Source organism: Eurytemora carolleeae, unplaced genomic scaffold (assembly GCF_000591075.1).
Source record: "Eurytemora carolleeae unplaced genomic scaffold, Eaff_2.0 scaffold516, whole genome shotgun sequence".
Classification (NCBI taxonomy): domain Eukaryota; kingdom Metazoa; phylum Arthropoda; class Copepoda; order Calanoida; family Temoridae; genus Eurytemora; species Eurytemora carolleeae.
The window spans coordinates 189,075-215,917 of NW_019397079.1; the positions used below are offsets into that span (position 1 = coordinate 189,075).

At 31.9% G+C, this 26,843-nt stretch overlaps 1 protein-coding gene across 1 annotated transcript; it reads left to right on the plus strand.

The window, feature by feature from the left end:
* Positions 1–4,633: 4,633 nt before the first annotated feature.
* On the plus strand, positions 4,634–26,843 carry LOC111711675 (protein spartin). Its single transcript, XM_023486072.1, has 12 exons — positions 4,634–4,680; positions 5,974–6,025; positions 8,918–8,987; positions 14,031–14,096; positions 14,552–14,609; positions 23,635–23,710; positions 23,989–24,073; positions 24,654–24,692; positions 25,635–25,755; positions 26,130–26,250; positions 26,381–26,459; positions 26,734–26,843. Exons 4-12 carry the CDS (start codon positions 14,039–14,041, stop codon positions 26,832–26,834), a joined length of 738 nt encoding a protein of 245 aa, XP_023341840.1. The 5' UTR covers positions 4,634–4,680; positions 5,974–6,025; positions 8,918–8,987; positions 14,031–14,038; the 3' UTR covers positions 26,835–26,843.

A 26,843-nucleotide genomic window follows, 5' to 3' on the forward strand; every position in this document is an offset into this window, starting at 1 on the left:
TCCCAATGCTGAATAGATCTGGAGATTCAATTTTTATAAAACATTTAATAACTCGGACGAAAATAAGTACGAAATTAGTGGTACTGTAGATATACTTGGTGACCTGAGTTGAAAACTTTAGAATGGTGGATATCGAGATTAGTGCTTAATCCTCTCTTTTCTTAATCTCAAGACTAGCCTAATCTTGTACTTGTATCCTGAAAACTGTATAAAATTCAACCAATCAGAGTCGTGTATAAGAAGCCGATAAAACTGAAATTTTGCTCGCCATTTAAGATTACTATACAGAAACGGAAGGGACTCTCTAAATAAAAAATCCCGGTTTTTGATTTTACTCTACTATATCCAAGAAAGAACGGTTTAAGAAAAAAATCAAAAGTGTGTCCTATGGATACTTAGAATAAGTAATTGGGATTAAGGATATCTCATTCTAAAGTTTTCAGTTCTGGAAGCTTCTCTAATTTTGCTTTAATTACCAACAAAATAAAAGAAAAGCTAATTTTTTGTTTAAAAATTCAAAACTATTTTATTCTTCTTGTAACATGTACAGCGTTAACCACAAGGTTTAAGAGACGACTGTTCAGATTTTAAACTGTATGTTTCCTTATAGTTTTGAATTCCTGAACTTCTTTTTTATTTGTCTAATTCTTAAATAAGGCAAAAAAAGACTAGAAGGCAAAAGACTTAATTCAGCATTGAAATTGTTAAATTAAAGAATTTCAGGTCGTCTTTATAGTCTCATCCTTTCTGGTTAACCCTGTTATTAACTTTGATTTACTTACAGATAATGGTTTATAGTGTTAACTATTAAGTAATACCGAGCATATTTAGCTCTTTTAAATGGAAAGTAAAAAAAGCGTCAACATTTTACTAACAAATGCTTCAAAATAAAGATGATTTAAAATTTAATTTAAAAAGCTTGTCTTACGTCATGATTGAATCAGGTTAGGGGTAAATTTAAAATATTTTTATAAATTCACTAAATCTAGTTCCAACTCCATTTATATTCCTTTCTGCTGATACAAGGATTGAGGAATGATCTATTATTGCAATAGATTTACATATTTTAAGGATTCAAGAAACTCCATTTGAGTTTATCAGAACCCAGAAAACTTATAAATAATTCTTTATCAACATTTTTTAATCTATATTTATATAGTAGTAATCTCTGTTTGTTTGTTTATACGATCGAACCGCTGGACCAATTTGTCTCAATTTTGATTGGGGAACTCGGAATACCTACGGGAATGTTTATAGCTTGGTTTTTAGATTCCAAGTTGAGTGGGTCTTGTAAAGGAAAAAAATAGGAATTTTAGACCACGTGCGGGTAAACGGTGGGAGTAGCTTTAAGTACCCAAGCTAATATAAGTATAAAGGGAATGACCGCCATGAAGGAGGCAAAAACTCTGTATTTTAGAAACCATGATTAGGATTTTTGATCAGATTTTATTTCATTAAATTCTCTTAAAATGAATGACTGGTAAGTACATAAAAAAGCAATTTCCTCGAATTTTCTTCTATATTTGTTGTATGGAGAAACATGATTTTCTCTTATTTAGCAACAACAAACAATGTATAAAACTAAGCACTTCATAAGCTAGAAAAAAAAACGAAAATATCTTCAGTATTTCAGTGAAAAAGTTAATGAAAAGGGTGATAGTCATAGAATTTTACTCGCCGGTTTTTTATCACTCTTTTAGATCTTTTTTATCGGTAAAATTTATATTTTTCTAAAATTATCACATCTTATGCATTTCATCTTATGCATTTCATCTTATGCATTTCATCTTATGCATTTCATCTTATTCATTTCATCTTATGCATTTCATCTTATGCATTTCATCTCATGCATTTCATCTTTTATGCATTTTATCTTTTATGCATTTCATCTTATGCATTTCATCTTATGCATTTCATCTTATGCATTTCATCTTATGCATTTCATCTTATGCAATTCATCTTATGCATTTCATCTTATGCATTTCATCTTATGCATTTCATCATTTATGCATTTCATCTTTTATGCATTTCATCTTATGCATTTCATCTTATGCATTTCATCTTATGCATTTTATCTTATGCATTAGTTGGAAATTAAGCGTTTTTCTGCATTGGTTCCCCCCCCCTTCAAGAAGTTATTTGATTATCCTATTTATTCAATTATAAGAATTGACATGACTATTCATTGTATAAGGAATGGCGCATAATGTCTACACGTGTAAAATGTCTAAATATAGAATACAGGAGGTTTAGAAAATTAACTTAAAGGGACTGTAAGCGTAATTTCAAGAGATCCTTCATACAAAGCTTTTTTCTGATGAAGTATGAATTAGATATCAATGTTTTTTTCCTTTACACTTTTGTCTTTATTTTCGGTTTTTCTGCGGAAGGGACTTGCGCATTTCTTGTTTATAAGAAGCCTTTTGTCAATCTTATTAATTTAAAATAGTCTCTATTGTCTCATGATAAAAATCACACAACCTCGAAACGTTTATTTTAATACTGTAAACAAGAATAATTGTTGCCTGGTTATTTTTACCATTATTTTTTTAACATTAAAATAATGTACAAAGAGTGAATATATTCAAAAATTATTTTGAAAGTTTAGATTTCTCTTTCCCAATTACTACATGCGAAATTTAGTATTTGTAATAAGTTGAAAAAACAGTCCAACCTATTGAGCACTTTAATCTGATTTGATGATTTTAATAAAATTGGGTGGATACCACTTATTAATATAATTGGGTGGATACCACTTATTAATATAATTGGGTGGATACCAATTGGGTGGATACCACTTATTAATATAATTGGGTGGATACCACTTATTAATATAATTGGGTGGATACCGCTTAATATCCATTTCATTTTCATGCGGATCCTGTATTAGCCCTGAAAAAATGAATTTGGATCCACGGGTCCAGGTTTTTTTACGATATGAAAAGTTGCCTTAATCTTACTATTTTTATGCTCACCTTGATGGGACGTGTTCAGAGATTTGGAAGTTTTTCTTAATCTTTCAGTTGAATGTTGAGATTTGTGTTCTGAAAGAAAAACTAGATTTAAGGAGTTTTCATTTTTTTATTTTCCCCTTCATTATGTTTTTTGCTTATTTTATACCGAAACTTGGTGGTCAATAACGAGATAAAAAAGTTTAATATAATCTCATTGAGTCATACAGCTAAATAAACAATGCTGTTCTTTATTTTTACAATTTTGCCAGACTCATTCCAATTATTTTTGTAAGAAGTTAAGAAAAATATATTGTGGGCAGATTGCCCAGGGTTTTCTGGACCCTGTTGTTCATGGATATGTATTGGAGGCTAGGCGCGCTTATTTCATTTATGGAAAACCTGGTTTGAGCAATTTTAAATTTCCAATCCTGGTTTTGGTTGAGGTTATATAGTTTATGTTTGGATGAGAGCTTACCCTGAAATCTAGCAGAAAACTAGGGAATTGCAATGAAATTGTCTGGAAGATGAGAAATTGGGCTGATTGGGGCTCTCATGGCCATATTACACATCCCATTACAGATCCTTTATACTCAGCCATTATCCTTATACAATAGATAGATACTGAAACAAGTAATGTTTAAAACTTAAAGGGATTCTTACCTCTAAAAGTTGTAAGCATTTTTTAGAGTTCTTAAAGGGAATGTTATTTTAAAGGGACGGTAAAGGAAAAATGAAATCTGAGAATCTCAGGCGTTGAACGATAAATATAAGAGTTCTATCTGATGCCTCGAGAGATTTGAAATAAAACTGTGTCAAAATTATACAAAAATTCATATATTTACAATTTTGTATTAAAGTAGTAGGTTAATACAGATCATATTCAACAAATACGCAACCAATCGAATCTAAAAATAATCACATCCCACAGGAGCCTGTGAATCTCAGGTTTGCTCCTATTATAATTTTTCAATTTTTATTTTGCATTTTTAAAAGATATAATTGATAATATTATTACATAAAGTCCGTATTACGTCACCAGAACTTCAGCATTTTTTAGAGTTTTATAAAAGGGAATTAAGTTTCTTCCATTAAATAAAAATACAAGCTTACCTACTGTACCCTTGGACCATTAATCTGATCAACAATAAGGAAGAAAGCGTCGTTTTTCTTGCTTGAAATTATTTTAGTTTTGATATTTTCTCCATTGTTACCTTGAAGCAAAAAAGTGTGCAAGTCACTTTTTCAGAGAAACCACACATGAAATAAACAGTTTATAAATTAAAAAAAACATGGCTATTTTCTTATTCCTGATCAGCCCATGCACCTCTGACCCTTTAGTAAAAGTAAATTCAACCTAAAGTCTGACTGTGTCAACTTTGTTGCACTGGCTAGTCCTATTGAGCGCCTGCTTTATTTAACCAATGTCCAGGCAATACAGTAGAAACTGGGACCGGAAAGGTTGACACCCAGCTCGGAATTTTAAATGTACTACGGAGGCCGTGCGCCAGCGTATTTAATTGTACTGTTGTGAATGAGACATATTACTCTATGGAGGTTCACTTACATTTCCAGTATTTTTAACCTAACTATTAAAGTTATATGAAAGAAGCTTGTATTTATGAAGGAACATCTTCTAGACCTATAATAAAGTAGCTCCTTTTTAGGATATAGCTAAAGGAGCTTCTGTAGGTCTGCTGTTCCATGAAAGCATTACACAGTCTGAAAGGTCTGTTTTTTTTATAATTCTGTCTATTCCACCTTTTCTAATTAATTTTTATTAGTGTTTATGTTATAAATAGACTTCTTTATCTTCTTTCTTTAACTAATTACATTTAACTGTAACATTTATTTTTTATTTTCAGAAACATTTTTTTATTCTCAAATAGAATTCAGGCATAATTAAAAATCATCCTTTTTAATACTTTTTACCAAAAACTTTATTTTTCCATAAAAATCATAATTTTCCCTAATGCAGCATATTGCAAAACTGCAAAAAAAGAAGTTTGCGCTTCACATAAACAAACCTAATATCTGTGGAATCAAATGATTTTCTAACATTTCACAATTTTTTGTGTCAGAAAATTAAGAAAAGGTTTAAATTAGGTTCCAAAACTTTTCTGATTAAACATTGTGTTTTACAAACTTTATAACACTTTTAAAGGAAGAGGATGTTATAAAAAAGATAATTTCATTTAAATATTGCCAAAAAAGTTACAGCTTGCAAATCAAAGACATATTTTAAAGTTTTCTACAATTTTTTCATATCATTTCAGGTAATTACAGAAATAAATATGAGCTAGAGCCTCAACCTTAAACTAATATTAACGAATTCAAACATTTTTTATATCTACTAAAAATTGCTGATCAAATGGTGTAATTTGTTCACGAAACAAATTCAAGTGAAATTTTGGGATAAAAGCAAAAACAATTCCTTTTCGCTGCAAGCCATAATTCGTATGCGTCAAAAAAAATCTATGATTAGAGGCTGTTATATCTGAATGATTTGTTAGGAATTAAATTGATTTGTTTACAATCGCGAATTAAGTCTATACCCTCTTTCATTTTTTTGCAAAAACTCCCTTTAAGTCACAACTTAATCTAATGACAGGGTGTATTTTAATAATGATAATAAAAAGTAATAATACAGATTAAAATACTAATAAACTTTTAATTGTTTATGTTTTGACTAACTTTAAAAACTAGATAGCATAAATGTTTATTCTAGAGCAATGGAAAAATGCCAAAATGAATTTTCATGCCTGTTAGCATAAAAGTAAAACTCAATAGATTTTAACATTGTAACTGAGTTCTGATATTGTCTAATAAAAGTATCTATATTGCAGCAAAGCTAAACTAAATATTTTATTACATAAGAGAAGTCAGTGGGTTATATTTTCTCTGTAAACATATTATTTCCTGAAAGTTTAGCCTCTTTATTACCACTTGAATTTAGAAGAAAATGTATGCAAAAGTTATACAATAAACAATTTATTTGCTTTAAACACCATGTTTTTTCTAGGGATCGTTTAGAGAGCATTTTGACAGAGTTAACCACATCATTCAAAACGGAGGCAAGTTGTTTTAAAAATAACTGTCTATTAAAAGAAAACAATTATCTTCTATTATAATTTCTTTTTCTGTTTGCATAGAACTAGGCTTTCAGGGAACTTCGTACCCATCTTCTATTTTAATTGTGAACATTTTCTCTTTGTAGACTTTGTAAAACAATAATAAAAAAGTTTGCAGATCTTATGTAAAAAAAAACTGGATTTTCAACATTTTATGAAAATCAAATTTTGTTGGAGGCTAATTTTTGAAATTTTGATCATCAATAAACCTCCCCTGTGGTCACATGAGAATCTACACAAAATTGTGGCCCAATCGGTTCAGTCGTTGTGACAATTATTGGATACAAACAGACAAGCAAGGTTTTATAAAAAGAAATATATGTTGTTCTGAGCCTGACTGCAGTAAATATATTTGTTTTAGACAAGATCTTTTATAAAATTATTATTTTTCTACTTATTTTCTCCCAAACTACCAAGTAATCCCTTTTTTGATCACCTTTCCTCTGGTTGGGGATTAAGCTAAGAGTATGGGATTAGGGGAGTAAAAAGGGGAACATTGAACACTGGAGAATAGTTTTCTTTTATCATTTCTATTTACCAGACAAGCAGTCGGGGCATTTTAGTTGGAATCAATAGAAACAACTCTTTATTCTATTGTTTGGAGAGAAAACATTATGGTTTCCTGGTTCACAACAATCTTGTCAATATTTTTTCAACTTTCTCATAAAACAAGAAATGAGAAGGAAAAAGAAAAGGAATTAAAACTTAAGAAAATGGCAAAGGAAAATTAAAATCTTAAATAACTAAGAAGTACATTAGGAGAAAGACCTTGTCAAGAAAAAGAAATCTAAAAGAAACAATTGTTTTCTTTAAAAAAAATGAGAAGGAACAAGAAACAAATAACCATGAAATAGAATAATTTTAAAAAGAAGGACACTCAAAAAGACCAGAGAAGATTAAAACAATATTTAGTATTATTTTTAAGTAATTAGAGTTGGGACAAGTTTAATCAGGAGTTGAATTATTAAGGAGAAGTTTAGTATTTAAAGCATGGTGTAATATTTAGATTATGATCAGATACTAAAATCCCTCACCCATTTCTCTGAATCAGAGCAGAGTAGAGAGCCTGGAGAATGGGTATAGAGCACATAGAGCACCCAGGAACCTTTACAGGATAGAAGTTAGAGATTAGTTCTGTTTATTCAACTAAGCCTAGGGACTTGCACTTCTAGACAGCTATCGGAATGATATATCTTAATCATGTCCATCAGAAAATTAAGGAGGACACCTTTCTCATCATTATCCATAAATATGCATTCTTGGATTCCTCAGTATCATCAAGAGATTTATTTCCTGGAACTGGACCAATTGCTCTCATACCAGCCTGTCTTAACTACCTATAAGGACACAGGGAAGAACTAGGATACTCAGGTTACCAGATGCTGCCCCATCTGGATATTGGAGATGCTGCTCTTGACAGACAGCTCTTCACATATTTGGAGCGGCTAGAAGATCCAGTCAGGCCTATGACTCCAGGAGCAGAAGCTAAACCTGATTTTGGAGACACTGCTCTTTTCAGACAGCTCTTCACATATCTGTTGTAGAAATAGCTGCATGACACATAAAAGAACTAGGATATCCAGGACACACGTGAGAGCTAGGACTTCCAGGACATACAAAAGAACTAGGATATCCAGGGCAAACAAGTCCAGCTACGGACCAGCCAGTCAAACTACAGACCAAGACATATTCTCCAGCTGGTTCTATGAACAGAGCTACTGGAGACTTGGAGCAGCTAGAGTGTTCGAACAGAGGAGAACTAGATTACCCAGCCAGTACATCAGAGGCTGTTCTATACTTTCCAGAGGATCCTGAGTACAGAGAGGCAGCTCATCGTAGAGCAGCTCTTCCCAGACCTGTTGTGAAACCAGTAACAGAACCAGAGCATCCTGGGTATGGAGGCTTCGCTCATTTTAGAGCAACTCTTAACGACCTGTGTTGTAGAATCAGTAGCAGAACCAGATGACTCTGGGTGCGGAAACACCGCTCATTGTAGAGCAACTCTTCACAGACCTTTTGTGGAATGAGCAGGAGAACCATAGGATCCTGAGTACGGAGACGTAGCTCATTGTAGAACAGCTCATCACAGACCTGTTGTAGAAGCAGTTGAGGAAGAAGAGATCTTGATGCAGGGGATGCTGCTCTTTACAGACAGTGTTTAACAGACAGGTTGCAAGTCCAACAAAGGATGCAACTGAGAACACATTAAGAGCATCTCAGATTAAAAGTACAGTTAACGTAGCAGAGACTCCAGGAGCAGCACCAGTAGTAAAAGAAGCAGCTGGGAATGTATCAGAAGCATCTCCTGAACCAGAGGAGCTGAACAAGGGGAGTTTTAGAAAGCTGCTCAGAAAGATTGTGATCCAGAACAGCTGGACGAGATATTTGAGGTTGGGAAAGGTGCTCTGACAGACCTGGAACTGAAGTAGTTGAATCACAGTTTTCAGGATACTATAGAGAGCTCATTAAAACAAGAGTAACCTTTTACAAATGTACATAACAAATAAGACTATGAAGCTGATAAATCCTATTCATGTATACTCCTAACAGATATCTAGAGAAAGAGCTTTAATAGGGATTTATAATAACAAGAGTAAGGGGATTCGGAGTAAAATATTTGTGCACACCCTAACCATGGGAGCAAATGATTGATCTTGAAATCCCTAGGATTTACATTGGGATTGTGATCAATTGAACCCATTAATCATTACAGAAGTTGAATTGTTAGAAATAGTCATAAATCAGGAGTTGAATCAAGAGTTGTATTGTTTAGAAGGAGTTGAATCGGGAGTTGTATTGTTTAGAAGGAGTTGAATCAGGAGTTGTTTTGTTCAGGAGGAGTTGAATCAGGAGTATATAGAATATCAAGAGTTTTCACAAACTGTGTCTGCAGGCCTTCTCAAAGGTAAATATGCACTTGGCAAGTTGTCAATAATTGCGGAAAAGAATTTAACTGTCTTGATAAATAAAAATTCTCTTGTTTAATAAGAAATTGATTATTAGTTTGAAATGGAAACTCTTAAGTCAGGGTTCCTCCCAGAGCAGATTTGGGTCAGTTTACCTGCCCCTTCTGACCAGGACCTGCCACTTTCAGATTTGAAAACTTTGGGCAAAAATCTGCAAATTTAGGAAAATAATTGTCAATTTAGAGACCTAATCTGCCAATTTTGGGGAAAAGCTACCAATTAACGCATAAAATCTGCCACAAACATAAATGTAATGCAAAAAATCTGCCATAAAAATTATGAATGAGCTTTAAATCTGCCTAAAGCTTAATCTTAATGCATGATATCTGCCTCAAAAATTATGAATGAGCTTTAAATATGCCACAAACATAACCTTAATGCATGAAATCTACCACAAAAATTATGAATGAGCTTTAAATATGCCACAAACATAATCTTTATGCATGAGATCTGCCACAAAAATTATGAATGAGCTTTAAATCTGCCACAAACATAATCTTAATACATGAGATCTGCCACAAAAATTATGAATTAGCTTTAAATCTGCCACAAACATAATCTTTATGCATGAGATCTGCCACAAAATTATGAATGAGCTTTAAATCTCCCAAAAACATAATCTTAATGCATGATATCTGCCACAAAAATTATGAATGAGCTTTATATCTGCCACAAACATAATCCTAATGCATGAGATCTGCCACAAAAAATTTGATTGAGCTTTAAATCTGCCACAAACATAATCTTTATGCATGAGATCTGCCACAAAAATTATGAACACGCAAAAAGTGTAAATCTGATGTAAATCTGAGGCCTTTTCTGTTATTGGTTAAAATTATCGGTCTGTAATTGGTTAAATTAAGCGTCACACATGTATTCCCCCTTTTAAAAAGCTAATCAGTGCACATACATGACTTCACAAAAAATGTTGAACAATAAAATATAAAAAACCCTAAAGTTTCATGAAAAACAGTAATGAAAATCTTATGGGAGGGACCTGGTTATTGACCTTTTTACAACACCAAAACGCTCTATTCTACTACCATAATCCAAAAAATTTCTCTTGCAACCCCCACCGAAGAAAACTTTTTCGAAGTTTTCGTGGGCTTTTTGTGAATTCTTTCACTTTTGCTTTTATCCTAACCTGCCACAAAAAACCTGGGAGAAATGCTGTCTTATGTACAACATCTGCATTAGGTTTCTTTCCAAAAATGACTTTAACACCTAATAATAATAAATTTATTTTCTATTGCAAATGATTTTTTGTAAATAATTCTGAGTAAAATGTTAATTAATAAATAATTGAAATAGTCTGATGTCCCTTTGGATCATGCATGGAAAGTTCTGATTCTGCAAGTGCTGTTAAATATAAGAATAAACAATAAAGGATTCTACAATGAATTAAATACTGAAATGATAAATATGTTATGTAATGAGTAAATAATTAATGTCTCTTATATTTGTATAAATTTGCATATTTTGAAAAACTACATATTCAAAATTTAACATATTTAAACTACACCATTTATGTAGGTATTTATTTGTGTTCATAATTATAACAATTATGTTTACAGCATCCCTCTCAAAAAGATAAAATTACTTACAGTTTTGTAGTTTCGCTACAAGTTTTGCATGATTTTATAGATTTAAACCTTTATAAATCTTGATCAAGTGACAATGATAATAGATTAAGAATTTGCAAATTGAGCCTTTAGAATTGTTTAAAGTAAATGAGTGAATCATTTTATTGTATGTTATTGTATTTTGAATTCTTTTTCATAGGGATGTAGATAGAATTTGCAAAAGATGAGTATTGTAAAATAAGGCTATATTTTACGTTATGGTAAAAAAATTATCAGACTTTGTATTTCACATGGAGTAAAAAGTAAAAAATACCCCTGTCTGTCTAACTTTCTTTTGCAAATATATATGTATGCAAAGTTAAAAAGTTTTCTATGTCAGATAATGGTAAAAAGTTTGAATATTCTCAATAGATAACTTGTCACAACTTAAACATTCCTCTATTCACCAAATATCATCCTTGGAGTTTAACTTTATTTCCCGGGATCAAAACTTACCCAAAATTATATTTTTTTTTTGGATATTATTTTCAATTTTGATATCGAACCATGATTTTGTCTTAACAAGTTCAGAGACTGCAGAGCTTTGGTTAAGCTCAACAATACAAAAATTTCCCAACTTGGAAACGTATGTATGCCACTTCATTTCTAGTTTTTGGGTTATTTTATAAAAAAATTTAATTTTGTGTCCTAGCCCCCTTTAACAATCTTGCTTATGTGTCTCCTCACCTCCCTCTTCAACAATCTTGTTTTTGTGTCCTTACCCCTTTTAATAATCCTGCTTTTGTGTCCTCATCCTCTTAAACAATCTTGATTTTTTGTCCTCACTCCCTTTAACAATATTGTTTTTATGTGTCCTCTCCCCCTTTAATAATCCTGCTTTTGTATCCTCACTCCCCTAACAATCTTGTTTTTGTGTCCTTGTCCCCTTAAACAATCTTGTTTTAGTGTCCTAACCCCCTTAACAATTCTGTTTTTTGTGTCCTCACCGCCTTAACAATCTGTACGATACATCCGTTTTCCTTTTATGTCTTGGGTTAATTTACTTTAGGTGAGAGTAGGGTGCAGAGGTTTCTTTTTTAACTGCGGTCAAAACTTATTGGGGAAGCAGGGATAATATAAATTATACAACCCCTGAAAACTTATTGAGGAAGCAGGGATAATATAAATTATACAACCCCTGAACACTTGTTAAAGAAGGGGATAATATAAATTATACAACCCCTGAATACTTTATCAAAGGGCTAAATCCATGAACAATAGCTGATTCCTATTTTTGCAATCTTTCGTTAGTAAAGATCTTCTTTTTTTACTTCTGTTAGGTCATCCCTTCAAAAGAATTAATAATACAGAAGTATTAACCTCTGTATCATTCTCGGCTTAATGTTAGCATTTCTTTTCACTACCTTAAAAAGCAAATTTAGTACAAAAATATGATAAAGTTTAAATAGGGTTTTCAAGAAATTTTTGCAAGTCATATGAAAGCCTAGATGAAAGCTTAAGAGTAAGCATTATAAAACTAAAAAAAACAGTATGTGGAAGTTTCTAATACATGTAAACTTTCTATGTTACTTTTACTGACTTGTTCTAAATATTACTTACAATTTTATTCTCACAAAAATTTGACTTTTCCTGAATCAACATATATAAGCACAATGAATTTATTCCTGAAGATGTTTAATTATCAAAAGGCTGACAATAGATTTCTCTGAAATAGCAGATTTATGAAATTAGAGATTATGAGATTAAGTGCTTCTTATATCATTCCTATATTCAAACAAAATAAATTTTAACTAAACCATAATATATGTAATAGATAATAACCACAGATTTTAAATAAAATATAAATCATTCAAAAATATGCATTTTTATTTAATATAAACTTTGTAATACTAAGTAATATTAAAAAAGGTGAAATTATCTGTGCCCTAGAATGGGAAATAAGTATAGTGAAGGGGGGGGGGGGGAGAGAATGGTATAAATTGCCTTGGATTACAAAATATTGGTTTTCTTCCTTTCTCAGCTCAATATCGGGTCCAATTTGTCTCTTTCACCCTATTATTCTATATTCAATATTGTGAATGTTAAGTACAAAATAAAAGTGTCAGATGGGTAAAGTTGTATGCTTTATGTTTATTTTAATACTAGACAGCCTTTCAGACCATTTTGCTTCCCTCTTTCCTATTATTATTATTTGTATAAGAATGTTACAACCATTTTTTCTTTTAACATTCATTTGGAATTTGTAGCTATAATTTCAAGTAAGCCCCCAATTAGAGAGGGACGTGCCTGATTTAGTAATGTGGAAGATATTGGCTTTTTTTCAGCTCGAAAATTGAATAATTCCATACTTTTTTTTACATGGAAGTCCACAAGTGACTTTTATATATTAATTTATAAATAATTCATTTCTCAAAATAATAAATCATGGGATAGCTTAGTCATTCTTGAAAATACAAATTATTTCATTGTGAACAGAACATGCCACTTTATAAATGATGGGTTGCTTGAAATTTTGTCATTTTAATCTCTCCTAATCTAAGATATAATTTTTGAAATTTATGACTAAAAATGTTTTATACAATGTGAGGGCTTGAAACATTTTGTCAATAAAAATAAAAAGAAATAAATAGAAAATTAGGGAAAAAACAAAGTGACCTCTTTTGTTTTTGGTCACTTTGAAAGGCCACTTAACGGCCAATCTATTGTGTTAATTTATAGAATGAAAAAAGTTCTATTGTGCTCAGTTCTAACCAACAGGAAAAAAAAGTAATAGACGCCCAGCCCTGGAAAGGGGTGTATATTTTTTCAGAATTACCTACCCATAGGGGGGGGGGGATGATTATTTATTTTCCTCAATGCAGCAAATTACCCCCACCCCCAATAAATTCCGCTCCATGCAATCATATTTAACTTCTGGGAAAATTTAACATTTACGAAGAGAATGAATAATAAACAACCCTGGAGATGTAAAGAGAATGGATGTAAAGTTTATCTATGTCTGGTTGAAATCCCCAGCTTTATATTCAATTATCTGATAACTTTGAAAGAGACATTGTTACAAAGTTACAGCATTCAAGCAGTAGGTTAATACAAAATAGTTTAAATAGCAGGTTACCCCAGGTATTCCATTAGTTGAATACAATTTAAAAAGTAGGTTACTCCAGACATTCCATTAATTCAAAATAGTTTAAATAGTAGTATCCCAGGCATTCCATTAATTTAAGTATAGTTTAAATAGTAGACTATTCCAGACATTCCATTAATAAAATATAGTTTAAATAGTAGAGTACCGTAGGCATTCCATTAATTTAATATAGTTTAAATTAACAAACCCTCATTTAAATTTCATAATAAAAGAAGACCATAGGAGACAAACATTTCCATCAAGCTTGTATTAAGGAGCTGAGATGATCGGAGCTGGTATGGTGAAGGGAGCTGTAAAGACAAGTGAGCTCCTATTTACAGGTAGATATGAGCAGGCAAAACAAAAAATTTTATGACTAATGGTGCCCTTCAGAAAATTAACTAACAATAACAAACCAATTAGTTCATCAACAGAAATTTGAAAAAATGTTTTTTTAAACTTGTGAAGAAACCTTCATATAATGATTTATAAATAATTTGTTTGAATGAACTTGAAAATCGATTGCTCTGTTACTGAAGGTCTAATTTTTTCAAGTAAACTTTTTAAAAAATATTGTTTTTTTTACTGGTTTTTTTTGAAATAACAAATTTAGCTGAACAAATTATCTCACTGCATTGAAGGAACGATTTAATTGAAAAAAAAACTAACAAAATAAGTAAAAACTAAAAAATAATTTGTGAAAAAAAAAATAATTAAATTTTTTCTGTGCAACTGAAAAAAAAAATGAATGAATGGTGACCTAACAAATTGAAGAAATAAAGACATTTATTTACAGGAGCTGATTATGCTAAAACCTACATTAAGCCGGAGAATCCTAGACCTGTGGATCCTAGGTAGAATTCTTATTATTAGATTTTTCACACATTTGTAAATTATTTTTGGAATTAGGAACAAAATAAAGCTAATTGGATCCCTTGATGTGGATGGGACACAAACCATTAATATTTTCTCTCATGATTATTATCAGAGTTTAGCAGAAACAAATACTGCATTTCTTCTTAAAATTTGCTTTTCTTACACTAAGCAAAACCCGAACATGTTGTAACAATCATTTTTGGATTGTTTTCCCATTTTTTTTAGGATAAAAATATTATAAAGTTCAATTGAAGAAAACTTTAATAAAATACAGTTTTGAAATTTTGGAAGTTTTGTTATAGGGACAGACCAGCTATGTAAGGTAGTTAAACTGAGTATGCCGTGTTTTTAAATATCTGTAAATCCTTTTTTTGAGCGCAAAGTCGACATTCAAAATCGTACAATTGGGTGGATACGTTTTCAGAATTGTTTTTTAAATTATTAAATAAAAAAGACAAAAAATGTAAACAAAATTCTACAGTAAACTAATAAGTTGTTTGGGAACAGGCTGAGAAAATAAAAATCAACTCTTATCAGCGAAAATAAGTAATCTTATTCAATAATTAGTTTCTATAATCTATCTTTAATCACAAAGAATTTCCGCAGATTTTCTGAAATTTTCATTGAACAGACGACATTTGCAGAATTTGAAGAAATCTGCAAACAAATTCATAGAAAATAAGAAATTAAATTTAATGATGAAAAAGGAAATAATTAATTCTATTATTAAATATGTTCCTAAATATCTAATTAGTTTTCTATCCATTTTTACTCAGTAATTATACATCGTGGAAACGTTTTATATGTCTCAAATGAATCCCAAAGTATTTGTCCACAACACTGCATATACCTCACATACCTTATCTTAAATGAACCAGAACCAATAACTGTCAATAACCAGATCATTCAGAAAGGATTTTTTTGACATTCCATTTCTTCAAAATCTCACATCAGCTTAAATGTAAAAAAGGTTGTACCTTGTTTACCATGATGAAAGTTTTAATCTTTAAGAATTTTGTATTCCACTGATTAAGATAATTCCTTTTTGATATTTAGAACGGTCTAATCAATTGGCAAGCTTTTAGCAGTTTTCCCAAAAGTAAAGATTCAATCTCAAGTCTAGTAGAAAGGGTTTATTTAAGAAGTAAAAAACCTCAACTGTTTAAAATTCTCTTAGATTTTATCAAATTAAGATTACATTGTGTTTACTCTATGGAAATAAATTGACTAAATGTACTACATGAATTTTAATTCTAAAATTCTATTAAAATCGTAATTACTTAATCAAAAAGATCATATTTGAATGGGTAAGACTCAATAATCCCTCAATTAAACAAAAACTGTAGGAAAATGAAACAAAATTTCAAAGCTTTGAAAAAGATACTTTTGCTTAATTTACTGATTTATTGTTTAGTACTTGTTAAATTTAAAAATGAAATTCTAAATCCCAATAACAATAACAATAAAATTTTAATTCTTAATTCTACTAATTACATCAAGATAAAAACTATTTGCCCAAGTTGTATTAAAATTTGTATGACCAGTCAACATTTTTTAAATAATATGATTATCAGGCCCTTTATTAGCATATTTTTTTATCTATAAAAGTTCCTGACTTGATTCACATATGAACGTAAAGTGAGGAAAATTTTTGTTTTTTATAATTTTAAGGTTTTATATTGAAGATTATTTTCTTGTTTTTAAGAAACCGAAGCTTTTGCAGTTTTTAATTTTCAACATTTTGAAAGTTTTATCAGATTTTATCAACATTTGTATAGACTATTATTAATAATTTTGATAAAGAACAGCAGAGGCATAAACAGGGGTGAATAAGCCCCCCCCCCCCCCCCCCCACCCAATGAAGTTAAAACGATGATTTTGCAGGGGAGATTGAATCCCCCAAAAAGGTGAAGCTCTTCCCTGAATATGATGTGTACTTCTGGATGTTTTCCTTTTGTGTGTTAACAATTTTCTTTGAACCCTGGTACATTTTGGTGCAGTATTTTCTAACAATTGAACTCAAGAAATGTAAGTTCTAAGACTGGAACTTTACAAAAGAAGAGAGTTCATACAATATCTCTTGAATTTATTGTGCATTTATTCATATTTTAGTCGTATCAGGGGCATTGTGTAGAGAAAGCATATCCAGGTTTAATACTTATGCAGTTTTCACAATCGAATTCATGAATAAAAGTGCAAAACTTTTGAAAACTTTAGAATTTTCATTTTTGTGTCCTAACACCCAATAGCTCAAATAAATAGAAAGTGTTAATGTCATTGTATAAGAAAATTTTAGCTTGGGAACCCAGCTTTGCCTCTATTATAAATAAGTAATCCCAGAAGGGTCAACCCGTTCAGCCAAGAGTTAAGCTATGAACGATTCCATGTTAGCATCCAAGTTCCCCAATCAAAGTTTGAATCAAATCGGTCATTAAGTGTTTTATAGATATGATCAGACATACAAACAGACTGACTAGTTTATATTTATAACTAGTTTAAAGCTGAATTAAGGTCTTTTTTGTTATTTTTACTAAAATTGTAGCAGGAGCTTTTAATATATACAATGACTACATGGGAACTCTAACTAAAGGGTATCCAAACTTGTTATCAAGCATGTTTTTTATATTTCGAAAAGTTTTTGTAGAAAGCTTAGATGATTTGAATATTTGAAAACTGAACTAGTGTCCAAATTTAATGAATTTGAGCCGCGTCTTAAATCTGCCAAAGACTGGTTTTAATTGAGCTCCAGCTTAAATCTTTAAACATTGAAACCAACCATATTTGAGGCCCGGCTTAAATTTACTCCGCTGATCAAATTCTTTAAATTTGGCCTCAGGAGCCTATTTTAAGATCTTATAAAGAAACCCTCTAGGTCTGTATCCTCTGTGGTATAGATTCCTATAGATTCACAATCATTTGGAAAAAAGAATCTTGTTATTTTACATATTTTTTTTTTATTTGAAATTTTAACTATATTCTTTAAGTAGTTATATGATAGCAGACGCAAATATTTTGACATTTCTATATTTCTTGTTCTTCATTTTCTTCTTGTTTGGTTCATCTTTTATCATATTTCAGCTAATTTTGACATCCAAATAGTTGCCAAGCTGCTTACTTAAGAACTTTTGAAGTTGAGAGACTCCTGCTTTCCTATTTTTCTGAACTCTGTTTTGTTTAAACATGTTAGATCTGAGTCAGCAATTAAATTCAAACAGAAAATATATTCATGGTTTCCTCTATTCAGGGTAAAGTGGAGGGGGGGGGGGAGGTCTTCCAGCCCCATATTTGTTGATTACTGAAATACGGGTTCTCCCATGTTGTCTCCATTCGCTAATGGGGTAAAGGTTGATAGTGAGAGATTCTTTTTTCTTTTTGTTTCTTGTAGTTTCTTACTTTTGAGTATATCAGAGTTGCTCTTTCCTGACTGGGGCATTTTCTACATGTTTAGGCCTCTCCATGTAGATCTTGTGACACTGAGTTGTGGAGCAGGAAGGAAGGAGATAAGGAAATTTGGAGGAGGAAGGGTTTGAGGGATTTCATTAGAAGATCCCTGCTTTCCTTCATTTTAAAGTCTTTCCAACTTAAGCGGAATTAAGGAAACCCATAAATGCACTGCTTCTGCAAAATGGGGAGTTGAAAGCCTTAAAGCTCCATCAGGTTCACAGTAGTCCAGTCCTCATTGCCAGCCGAGTAAAAAACCTGTATCATTGTGCATGGCTTGTATATCTATCAGGGGTTATATTTCTGTGTTTCTTATTTCAGCTGAGATACTGAGCCAAGATAAGCTGAAGATGGAGTTCTTGTTTACTTTTTAAATCCTATGTTTTGCTACTCGCCTGTAGGATAAGTCATGAGCAACTCTACGCAATGCTCTACGAACTGTGAAGCCTGAAGCGACTATGAACAGGTCCGATCCCTGCCACAACCAGAAGCAACTGGAAAAGAAACTAATGCATCTTTAAATAAATGAGATCTTAATGTCTGCTAATTTGTTTTTGTTTAAAAGAATAGATTTTGCAATTCTTTGAAAGAATAAATGGTAAGGCCTTGGCAACTAATTATAATTACATTTTCGAAGAAAACTAAAACTTTTAAATACTTTTAACTGAAATATATTTCAATCTTTTTTTGTTAAAGGCAGATTAAATGGCTGCACTAAAATATATGGAAATTTTTTTGGGATGAATTAAATCTAATGAAAAAAATTTAGGGTCAAAACTAATAAAATATTTGAAATCACGAATAAGTTTTGAGTAAATGATTATTCTACTTTACTTTCCTTTTTTCTGCACTTAACGTTTTTGTTATTAATGGGACTGTAAGTGTAATTTCAACTGATCGATGATCCTTCAAGCAAAACTTGAATGTACGCTAACTTACAGTGTGAAATTAATGCAGCTGTTGTTTGTTTCATGCATAGATTAGTTGAAATAACAGATAGGACACTAGATTTTGTCTTTTTAAGATTTGGATGAAACTCGTTTTCAATAACCCTGAGACAGAAGCCCAGAGGAGTTTCGTGCACAGGGTTATTGTGAACAAGTTTCATCCAAATCATCTAGTGTCCTTTCTGTTATTTTAATTAATCTATTGTTTCTTGTTTCACATATTCAGAATATTTAAGTGCCCAAAGCGGATTTCAAAAATTTATGTATAATTTATTTTTTGAGACTTCTATAAATTTATATAGATATATTATATTTCTATAATTTTTTGAAAACAGTGTTCAACTATTACAAGCATTTCTCTAGATAAACAAATATAAGTCTGACATGGTTTAAAGGATAAAGCCGAGAATCTGACTCACCATGCTAGAGATTACGCCCAATCTTTCATCAATTATTCATCAATTTGGCCTCAAAAGTTAAAATCACAATTCAAACAATCTTTCTTGTGTTTACTTAAGACTTTATAATTCATCAGAAAGTTTGAAAAATTAGTTTTCACTTCGTATTACTTAGTTTTTGAGAATATATTCAAAATTATTCCAATCCACATTTTAATATTTTCATTGTACTAAACTTATGATCAAATACAATGAAATGTGTTCATGAGAACTTTAGTTTTAGTTTTCCTTAATATCATTATTACATACTTAAAAAGTTTTGAGATTGCTTTCTTCAACTACCGAAATAATTTAATTTGTCTTAAATTAACCCAATCATGAAGCTGATATTAAAACAAATAAAAATTTTAAAAACTATAATTTTACAGATTCCTACAATTTTCTTCCTAAAACTGGAGGATTTACAGTTTTGGATTAATCCCTTGATTAGAGGAAGAGTTTAATCCCTGTGGGAACCAAAGTTCTAGAATGCATAGATCCCATCAATGTTTGTAGAACTAAGGTTGGACACTGTGATCTGGACAGGCTACCTTTGTTGCACAAAAATATACACTTTGTAGTCCAGACTTAACAGTACCGCTAAATGGTATACTGACTTGGATCATGCAATGATTGAAGCAATGTGGGGAGGGATACTATGATCCGAACTAGAACAAACATTCACTTGTATCTTGCAGAGCTAAAGTAATTGTACAGTTTTTCCAATAACTGGTACGGGATACCCCTGATTACCCCTGGTTGATTGGTAATGATCACCAGTTAGAAAACAATGGTTCCGACCTATGTTCAAACCTTTGGTATTGTTTTTATAGAACAAGTGTACTACAAAATGTGTTAACAAATTCTACTCACCCTTGCTTCCCACCTTCATTTTACACACATTGAATCCCATCAGTCCATACTCTTTCAGTTGGTGTATTGGTTCCTGCAGACTATCTTGGTTGATGTATTGGTTCCTGCAGATTATCTTGGTTGATGTATTGGTTCCTGCAGACTATCTTGGTTGATGTATTGTTCCTGCAGACTATCTTGGTTGATGTATTGGTTCCTGCAGACTATCTTGGTTGATGTATTGGTTCCTGCAGATTATCTTGGCTGGTGTATTGGTTCCTACAGACTATCTTGGCTGGTGTATTGGTTCCTGCAGACTATCTTGGTTGATGTATTGGTTCCTGCAGACTATCTTGGTTGACGTATTGGTTACTGCAGACTATCTTGGTTGATGTATTGGTTCCTGCAGATTATCTTGGCTGGTGTATTGGTTCCTGCAGATTATCTTGGTTGGGGTATTGGTTCCTGCAGATTATCTTGGCTGGTGTATTGGTTCCTGCAGATTATCTTGGTTGATGTATTGGTTCCTGCAGACTATCTTGGCTGGTGTATTGGTTCCTGCAGACTATCTTGGTTGGTGTATTGGTTCCTACTGTTCTCCTACTGTTCTCCTACTGTTCGCCTACTGTTCTCCTACTGTTCTCCTACTGTTCTCCTNTGGTTCCTGCAGATTATCTTGGTTGATGTATTGGTTCCTGCAGACTATCTTGGCTGGTGTATTGGTTCCTGCAGACTATCTTGGTTGGTGTATTGTCTCCTACTGTTCTCCTACTGTTCTCCTACTGTTCTCCTACTGTTCTCCTACTGGTCGCCTACTGTTCTCCTACTGCTCTTCTATTGTGCTCCTACTGTTCTCCTACTGTTCTCCTACTGTTCTCCTACTGTTCGCCTACTGTTCTCCTACTGTTCTCCTATTGTTCTCCTACTGTTATCCTACTGTTCTCATACTGCTCTTCTACTGTCCTCCTACTGTTCTCCTACTGTTCTTCTACTGTTCTCCTACTGTTCTCCTACTGTTCTCCTACTGTTCTTCTACTGTTCTCCTACTGTTCTCCTACTGTTCTCCTACTGTTCTCCTAAAGAAATCCTAAGTTTTAAATAAGCTAAGGACAGCATCTCATCTCAGAAATCAAGGCTGTGGCTAAGGTTTAGCATGCAGCGTTAATATCTCTGGCTGAGCCTAAATACCCTTGACTTAGCTGGAGATCCAGCACAAAAAGTTGCAATCAGAATAACTTTTCTATCAATTCTCATTAAAAATCATTTTGACCTTTTTCAAGTTTTTAATTTGTTTTCTGAAGAAATCAAATGCATGAAATTGCAATTTAAGAAAAATGATTTCCAATCCCCTGATTCCTTTTAAAATTTGCAAACTAAATTGGTTTAATTAATCTTTAAGATTTTGCAATATCTTGCTCATTTGATTGGGCTTTGCATAAATTTTTATGGAATTAGCAAAAAAGTAACCTTATTATAAATAGAGTAAAAGATATCAAGACATCAATTTGAACACATACTGATTTTTTTTTTGGACTTTAGGGCATGGGTGGCTGCTAACATAAGGGACATAACACTATTCCTTCACCTAATACAACAGTGCTAGAGTTGCAGTAAAGGGACTTAATTATATTCCTTCACCTAATACAACAGTTCTAGGGTTGAGAAGGGACTTAACAATATTCCTTCACCTAATACAAACTGTTCTAGGGTTGTAAAGGGACTTAACACTATTCCTTCACCTAATACAAACTGTTCTAGGGTTGTAAAGGGACTTAACAATATTCCTTCACCTAATACAAACTGTTCTAGGGTTGTAAAGGGACTTAACACTATTCCTTCACCTAATACAAACTGTTCTAGGGTTGTAAAGGGACTTAACACTATTCCTTCACCTAATACAAACTGTTCTAAGGCTGTGAAGGGACTTAACACTTCCTTCACCTAATACAAACTGTTCTAAGGCTGTGAAGGGTTTCAATAATATTCCTTCACCTAATACAAACAGTTTTAGGGTTGTGAAGGGACTTAACACTTCCTTCACCTAATACAAACTGTTCTAAGGCTGTGAAGGGTCTCAATAATATTCCTTCACCTAATACAAACAGTTCTAGGGTTGTGAAGGGACTTAACATTTTTCCTTCACCAAATACAAACTGTTCTAGGGTTGTGAAGACACTTAACACTATTCCTTCACCTAATACAAACTGTTCTAAGGCTATGAAGGGTCTCAATAATATTCCTTCGCCTAATACAAACTGTTCTAGGGTTGTGAAGGGACTTAACACTATTCCTTCCTCTGGTTGTGAAGGGACTTGACACTATTCCTTCCTCTAATACAAACTGTTCTAGGGTTGTGAAGGGTCTCAATAATAATCCTTCACCTAATGCAAACAGTTCTAGGGTTGTGAAGGGACTTAACACTATTCCTTCACCTAATACAACAGTTCTAGGGTTATGAAGGGACTTAACATTAATCCTTCACCTAATATAAACTGTTCTAGGGTTTGAAGGGACTTAATAATATTTCTTCACTTATTACAAACTTTTATAGAGTTGTTAAAGGGACAGTAAAGGAAAAATGAAAGGGGGTATAGGCTGAAAGCTAATCACTTTAGCTCTTGATCGCGACCCATGAAAGTTTTATCTGATGTTACTATCTCGAGAAATTGATATAAAACTGTGTTAAAATCATACGAAAGTTCATATGTGTAAAATTTAGAAAATCTTAAACTTAAATCATGTGACCAGAACTATCACCAATGGCAGAGCAGTATGCTGATCACGTGTCTCTGCCTGTATCACGTGACCACTTTACTGCACTGTCATTGGTGAATTTTCTGGTCAAGCAATTCGGACGTGTAAATAATATAATGAATTAAATCTATTAAAAATAGAAATAACAAATATAAAATTAGAATTGGAGTAAACCTAAGTAATAATTAGCTTTCTCGGGGATATTATCGTTTTCAGATTGGTTGCTTATTTACTGAATTTGATCTATTTAAACCCACTACTTTTATACAAAATTGTATATATATTAATTTTCGTATAAATTTGACACAGTTGTAAATCAGTTTCTCGAGATAGGAACATCAGATATAACTTTCAGGGGTCGCGATCAAGAGCTAAATTGATAAGCTTTCAGCCTATACCCCCTTTCATTTTTCCGTGACTGTCCCTTTAAGGGACTTAATAATATTCCTTCACCTAATACACAGTTCTAGGGTTGTGAAGGGACTTAACACTATTCCTTCACCTAATACAAACAGTTTTAGGGTTGTGAAGGGTCTCAATAATATTCCTTCACTTATAACAAACTATCCTAGGGTTGTGAAGGGACTTGAAGTTGCAAGGATGGTGAGTAGTGGAGCATGCAAGGTGTCAGGCTGGATGGTCAGCAAGGTTGGTATCATTATCATCATTATCATCATTATCATCATTATCATCATTATCATTGTTATCATCTTTATCATCATTATCATCAATATTATTATTATTATTATTATTATTATTATTATTATTATTTTCATAATTATCATCATTGTCTTTATCATCATTGTCATCACTATCATAATTATCATCATTATAATTATTATTATTATTATTTTTATTTTTATTATCATTATTATTAATGATAATAATAATGGCGTTGGCGTTATAATTATCATTATCATCATCAGGTTGGCAGTGCAACTTTGGCATTAGGAAGGATGGCTGCTCCTCACTTGGAACGTGGAGCAAGCAAAGCTATCACTCACTTCTCAGGAATGCAATTTGTTAAATCAGATATTGAAAAAAAACTTTAATAAATACTTAAATCTCACTCTTTTGGATTCTGTTAATGGAGTATAAAATTTCTTGAAGAAAAAGGCACACCCTACTATCATTCTTTTTTACTTAAAATGTTAAAATGTCCTTTTTGTCATGTATTTTAAGCATACTGTATTATTTAAAATAAACTGTTTACTACTAGGGCAAAAAAATAGGTCTTTACCCTCTGTTCTCCCACCTATTTAGAGTTAAATTGTAGACTTAATTCGTGAATATAGGCTTTTACGGGCTAATTCAGTGATTTGAGAATGGAAGAAAGAATAAAAGGAATAAAAAGAGACATTATAAATTCTGTACATTATAGTTTGTGAAGTCATAACCTTCGTGGTTAACCATTTATATGAAGTAAATACTTAATCCTAAATCTTAAATCCTGAATTTGCCAATTTTTTTCCTTAATATAGTATTAGGTAAAGTACATTTCCCTTGGAACTATTTCATAGGTTATGAAATCATGTCAGATTTGTGAGATCATAGAACTGGTCAACTTTTAATTTGCTAAATTTGACCCCAGGACAATCCAGTGCGGAGTCTAACCATCAACTAAAAATAGGAACCCTACATACTTACCTTAATCCTGATTATATATTAAAAACATATGTATAATGTTTCTTTATAAATTCTAAGCTTTTAGTTTTAAGGTGTTTTGTACCACTCTTTCTCCTAATATTTGTAATACTTTGCTTATTTATAAAATCGGATTTTTTTAGCCTAGGACACTCGCAGGCTACCCATGAGTGTCCACAAAAATTTTACTTTAGCAGCAGTAAACTTTTAAAGGAAAATATAACAATAAAATGTATTTAAGTATTTTAATATCTTCGATACAGGTCTTGTATATGTCTGAACTACTATTTTAAAATCTTTTAAATTTCTTATTTTTATCTTTTTTAGTATTTTCTTGTTTGTTTCTTCTCAACCTTTACATGTTTGATGGTAAAATTTATTTTAATGCTTCTAATAGATCAGAGGCTTATGGAAACTTTTTCCTAGGTCTGCAACTTTACTCTTCAGATTCAGAAACTAATCTTGATAAACTATTTCTTTATCTTTTTAATTGATGTACTCAATAAAAGTTAGAGAAAAGTTTATCTTAGTTATACATTATAATTATAGAGAACCTTTTTTCTGTGTATGAATGTATCATATGAACCCCTGTAAAGTATGTACTGTATGAACCAATGTTATGAATGTACCTATGAACCCCTGTAAAGTATGTACTGTATGAACCTATGTAATGTATGTACTGCATGAACCAATGTTCTGATTGTACTGTATAAACCCCCTGTAATGTATGTACTGTATGAACCCCTGTAATGTATGCTGTATCTACCCTATATATTAAGTACTGTATGAAGTTTGAAGTACTGAGTAATGTTTGTAGTGTACTTCTACTTGGTGAGGTTGCTAGTGGAAGTCTAGCTGCTGTATCTACCCTATATATAATGTATATTTACTGTATAAACCCTCTGTAATGTATGTAGTGTACTTCTAGTTGGTGAGGTTGCTAGTGGAAGTCTAGCTGCTGTATCTACCCTATATATAGCTTTAGAAAATAGCTCTAAAATACTCGCTAAGAATATGGCCAACAATACTGTTATGATTGTGTCACACAAGTAAGATCCTACAAAAAATTATAAAATTTGCATAATTAAGTAAATTTCAATATGTGAAACAATTCTTTTTTATATGATAAATTTCAGCTTAAAGGGACTGTAAGCGTAATTTTATGTAACTTACCATGCAAAGATGACAGACCACTCTGTACTTGATGAGCCACACTACTCTGCAACTTGAGTATCACTTGAATTTACACTAACAGTTCCTTTAAGAATTATTTACACCCTTATTTCAAGTGATTTTTCACTAGATAAAAAATATTCCAATTTTTGTAAGATAAAGATAATGATTATTTTTACAATAACAGAAACTACCAATCATGACGGCTATCAGGTTTATTTTGACCAGCATCTAAAATAATATTTCATAGGTATGGAACAGATGCAGCCGCTGTGGCAGATGCTGCTTTTGCAACAGCTGGAAATAGCTACCTAACCTTCTATAATACAGCTGCTCTTGGACCTAAGAGCATTGCGAAAAGAGCTGCTAAGGTAATCTGGAAATTGACCTGAATGATTAGCGTCAGCATGTATTTTTAAAAAAATCAAAATTCATGAACTTTAAAATAAAAATTAAGTTAGTTGTAAACAATTTGTTGAATAAGGACATTTTTAACTCTAGGATGCTGGTAAAGCTGTCGTGGGATTTGATGCTGTAGCAACTAGGGAAAGAGCTGAAAGGGCTCCAGATCTGAAAATAGGTAATTATCTTAAATGACGCTAACGATAAAAATTTCTTTTAAAAACAGAAAACTGTAAAAGAATCCAATGTATATAATGGAGAAAAATCAGTACTTTGATTGCTACATAGTAAAACGTGACAGTAAAAAGTAAAGTTTTAACCTCCTTCCTCTCCAGCTTATTTAAACATTAGTTATTAGTTTACCCAGGGGGGAGGGGAGTAAAGATGACCAAAATATTTAATTAAATTATAGATTTGTAAATATTTTATTCTAAGATTTGTTGTATTGTCAGGTGCTGAGGACGTTCTTCAAACTTTTCAAACAGATATACCAGCAGATAAACCATATATACCAGATAAACCAGCAGATAAACAGGAGAAGCCACCTCAGTAAATATGTAAA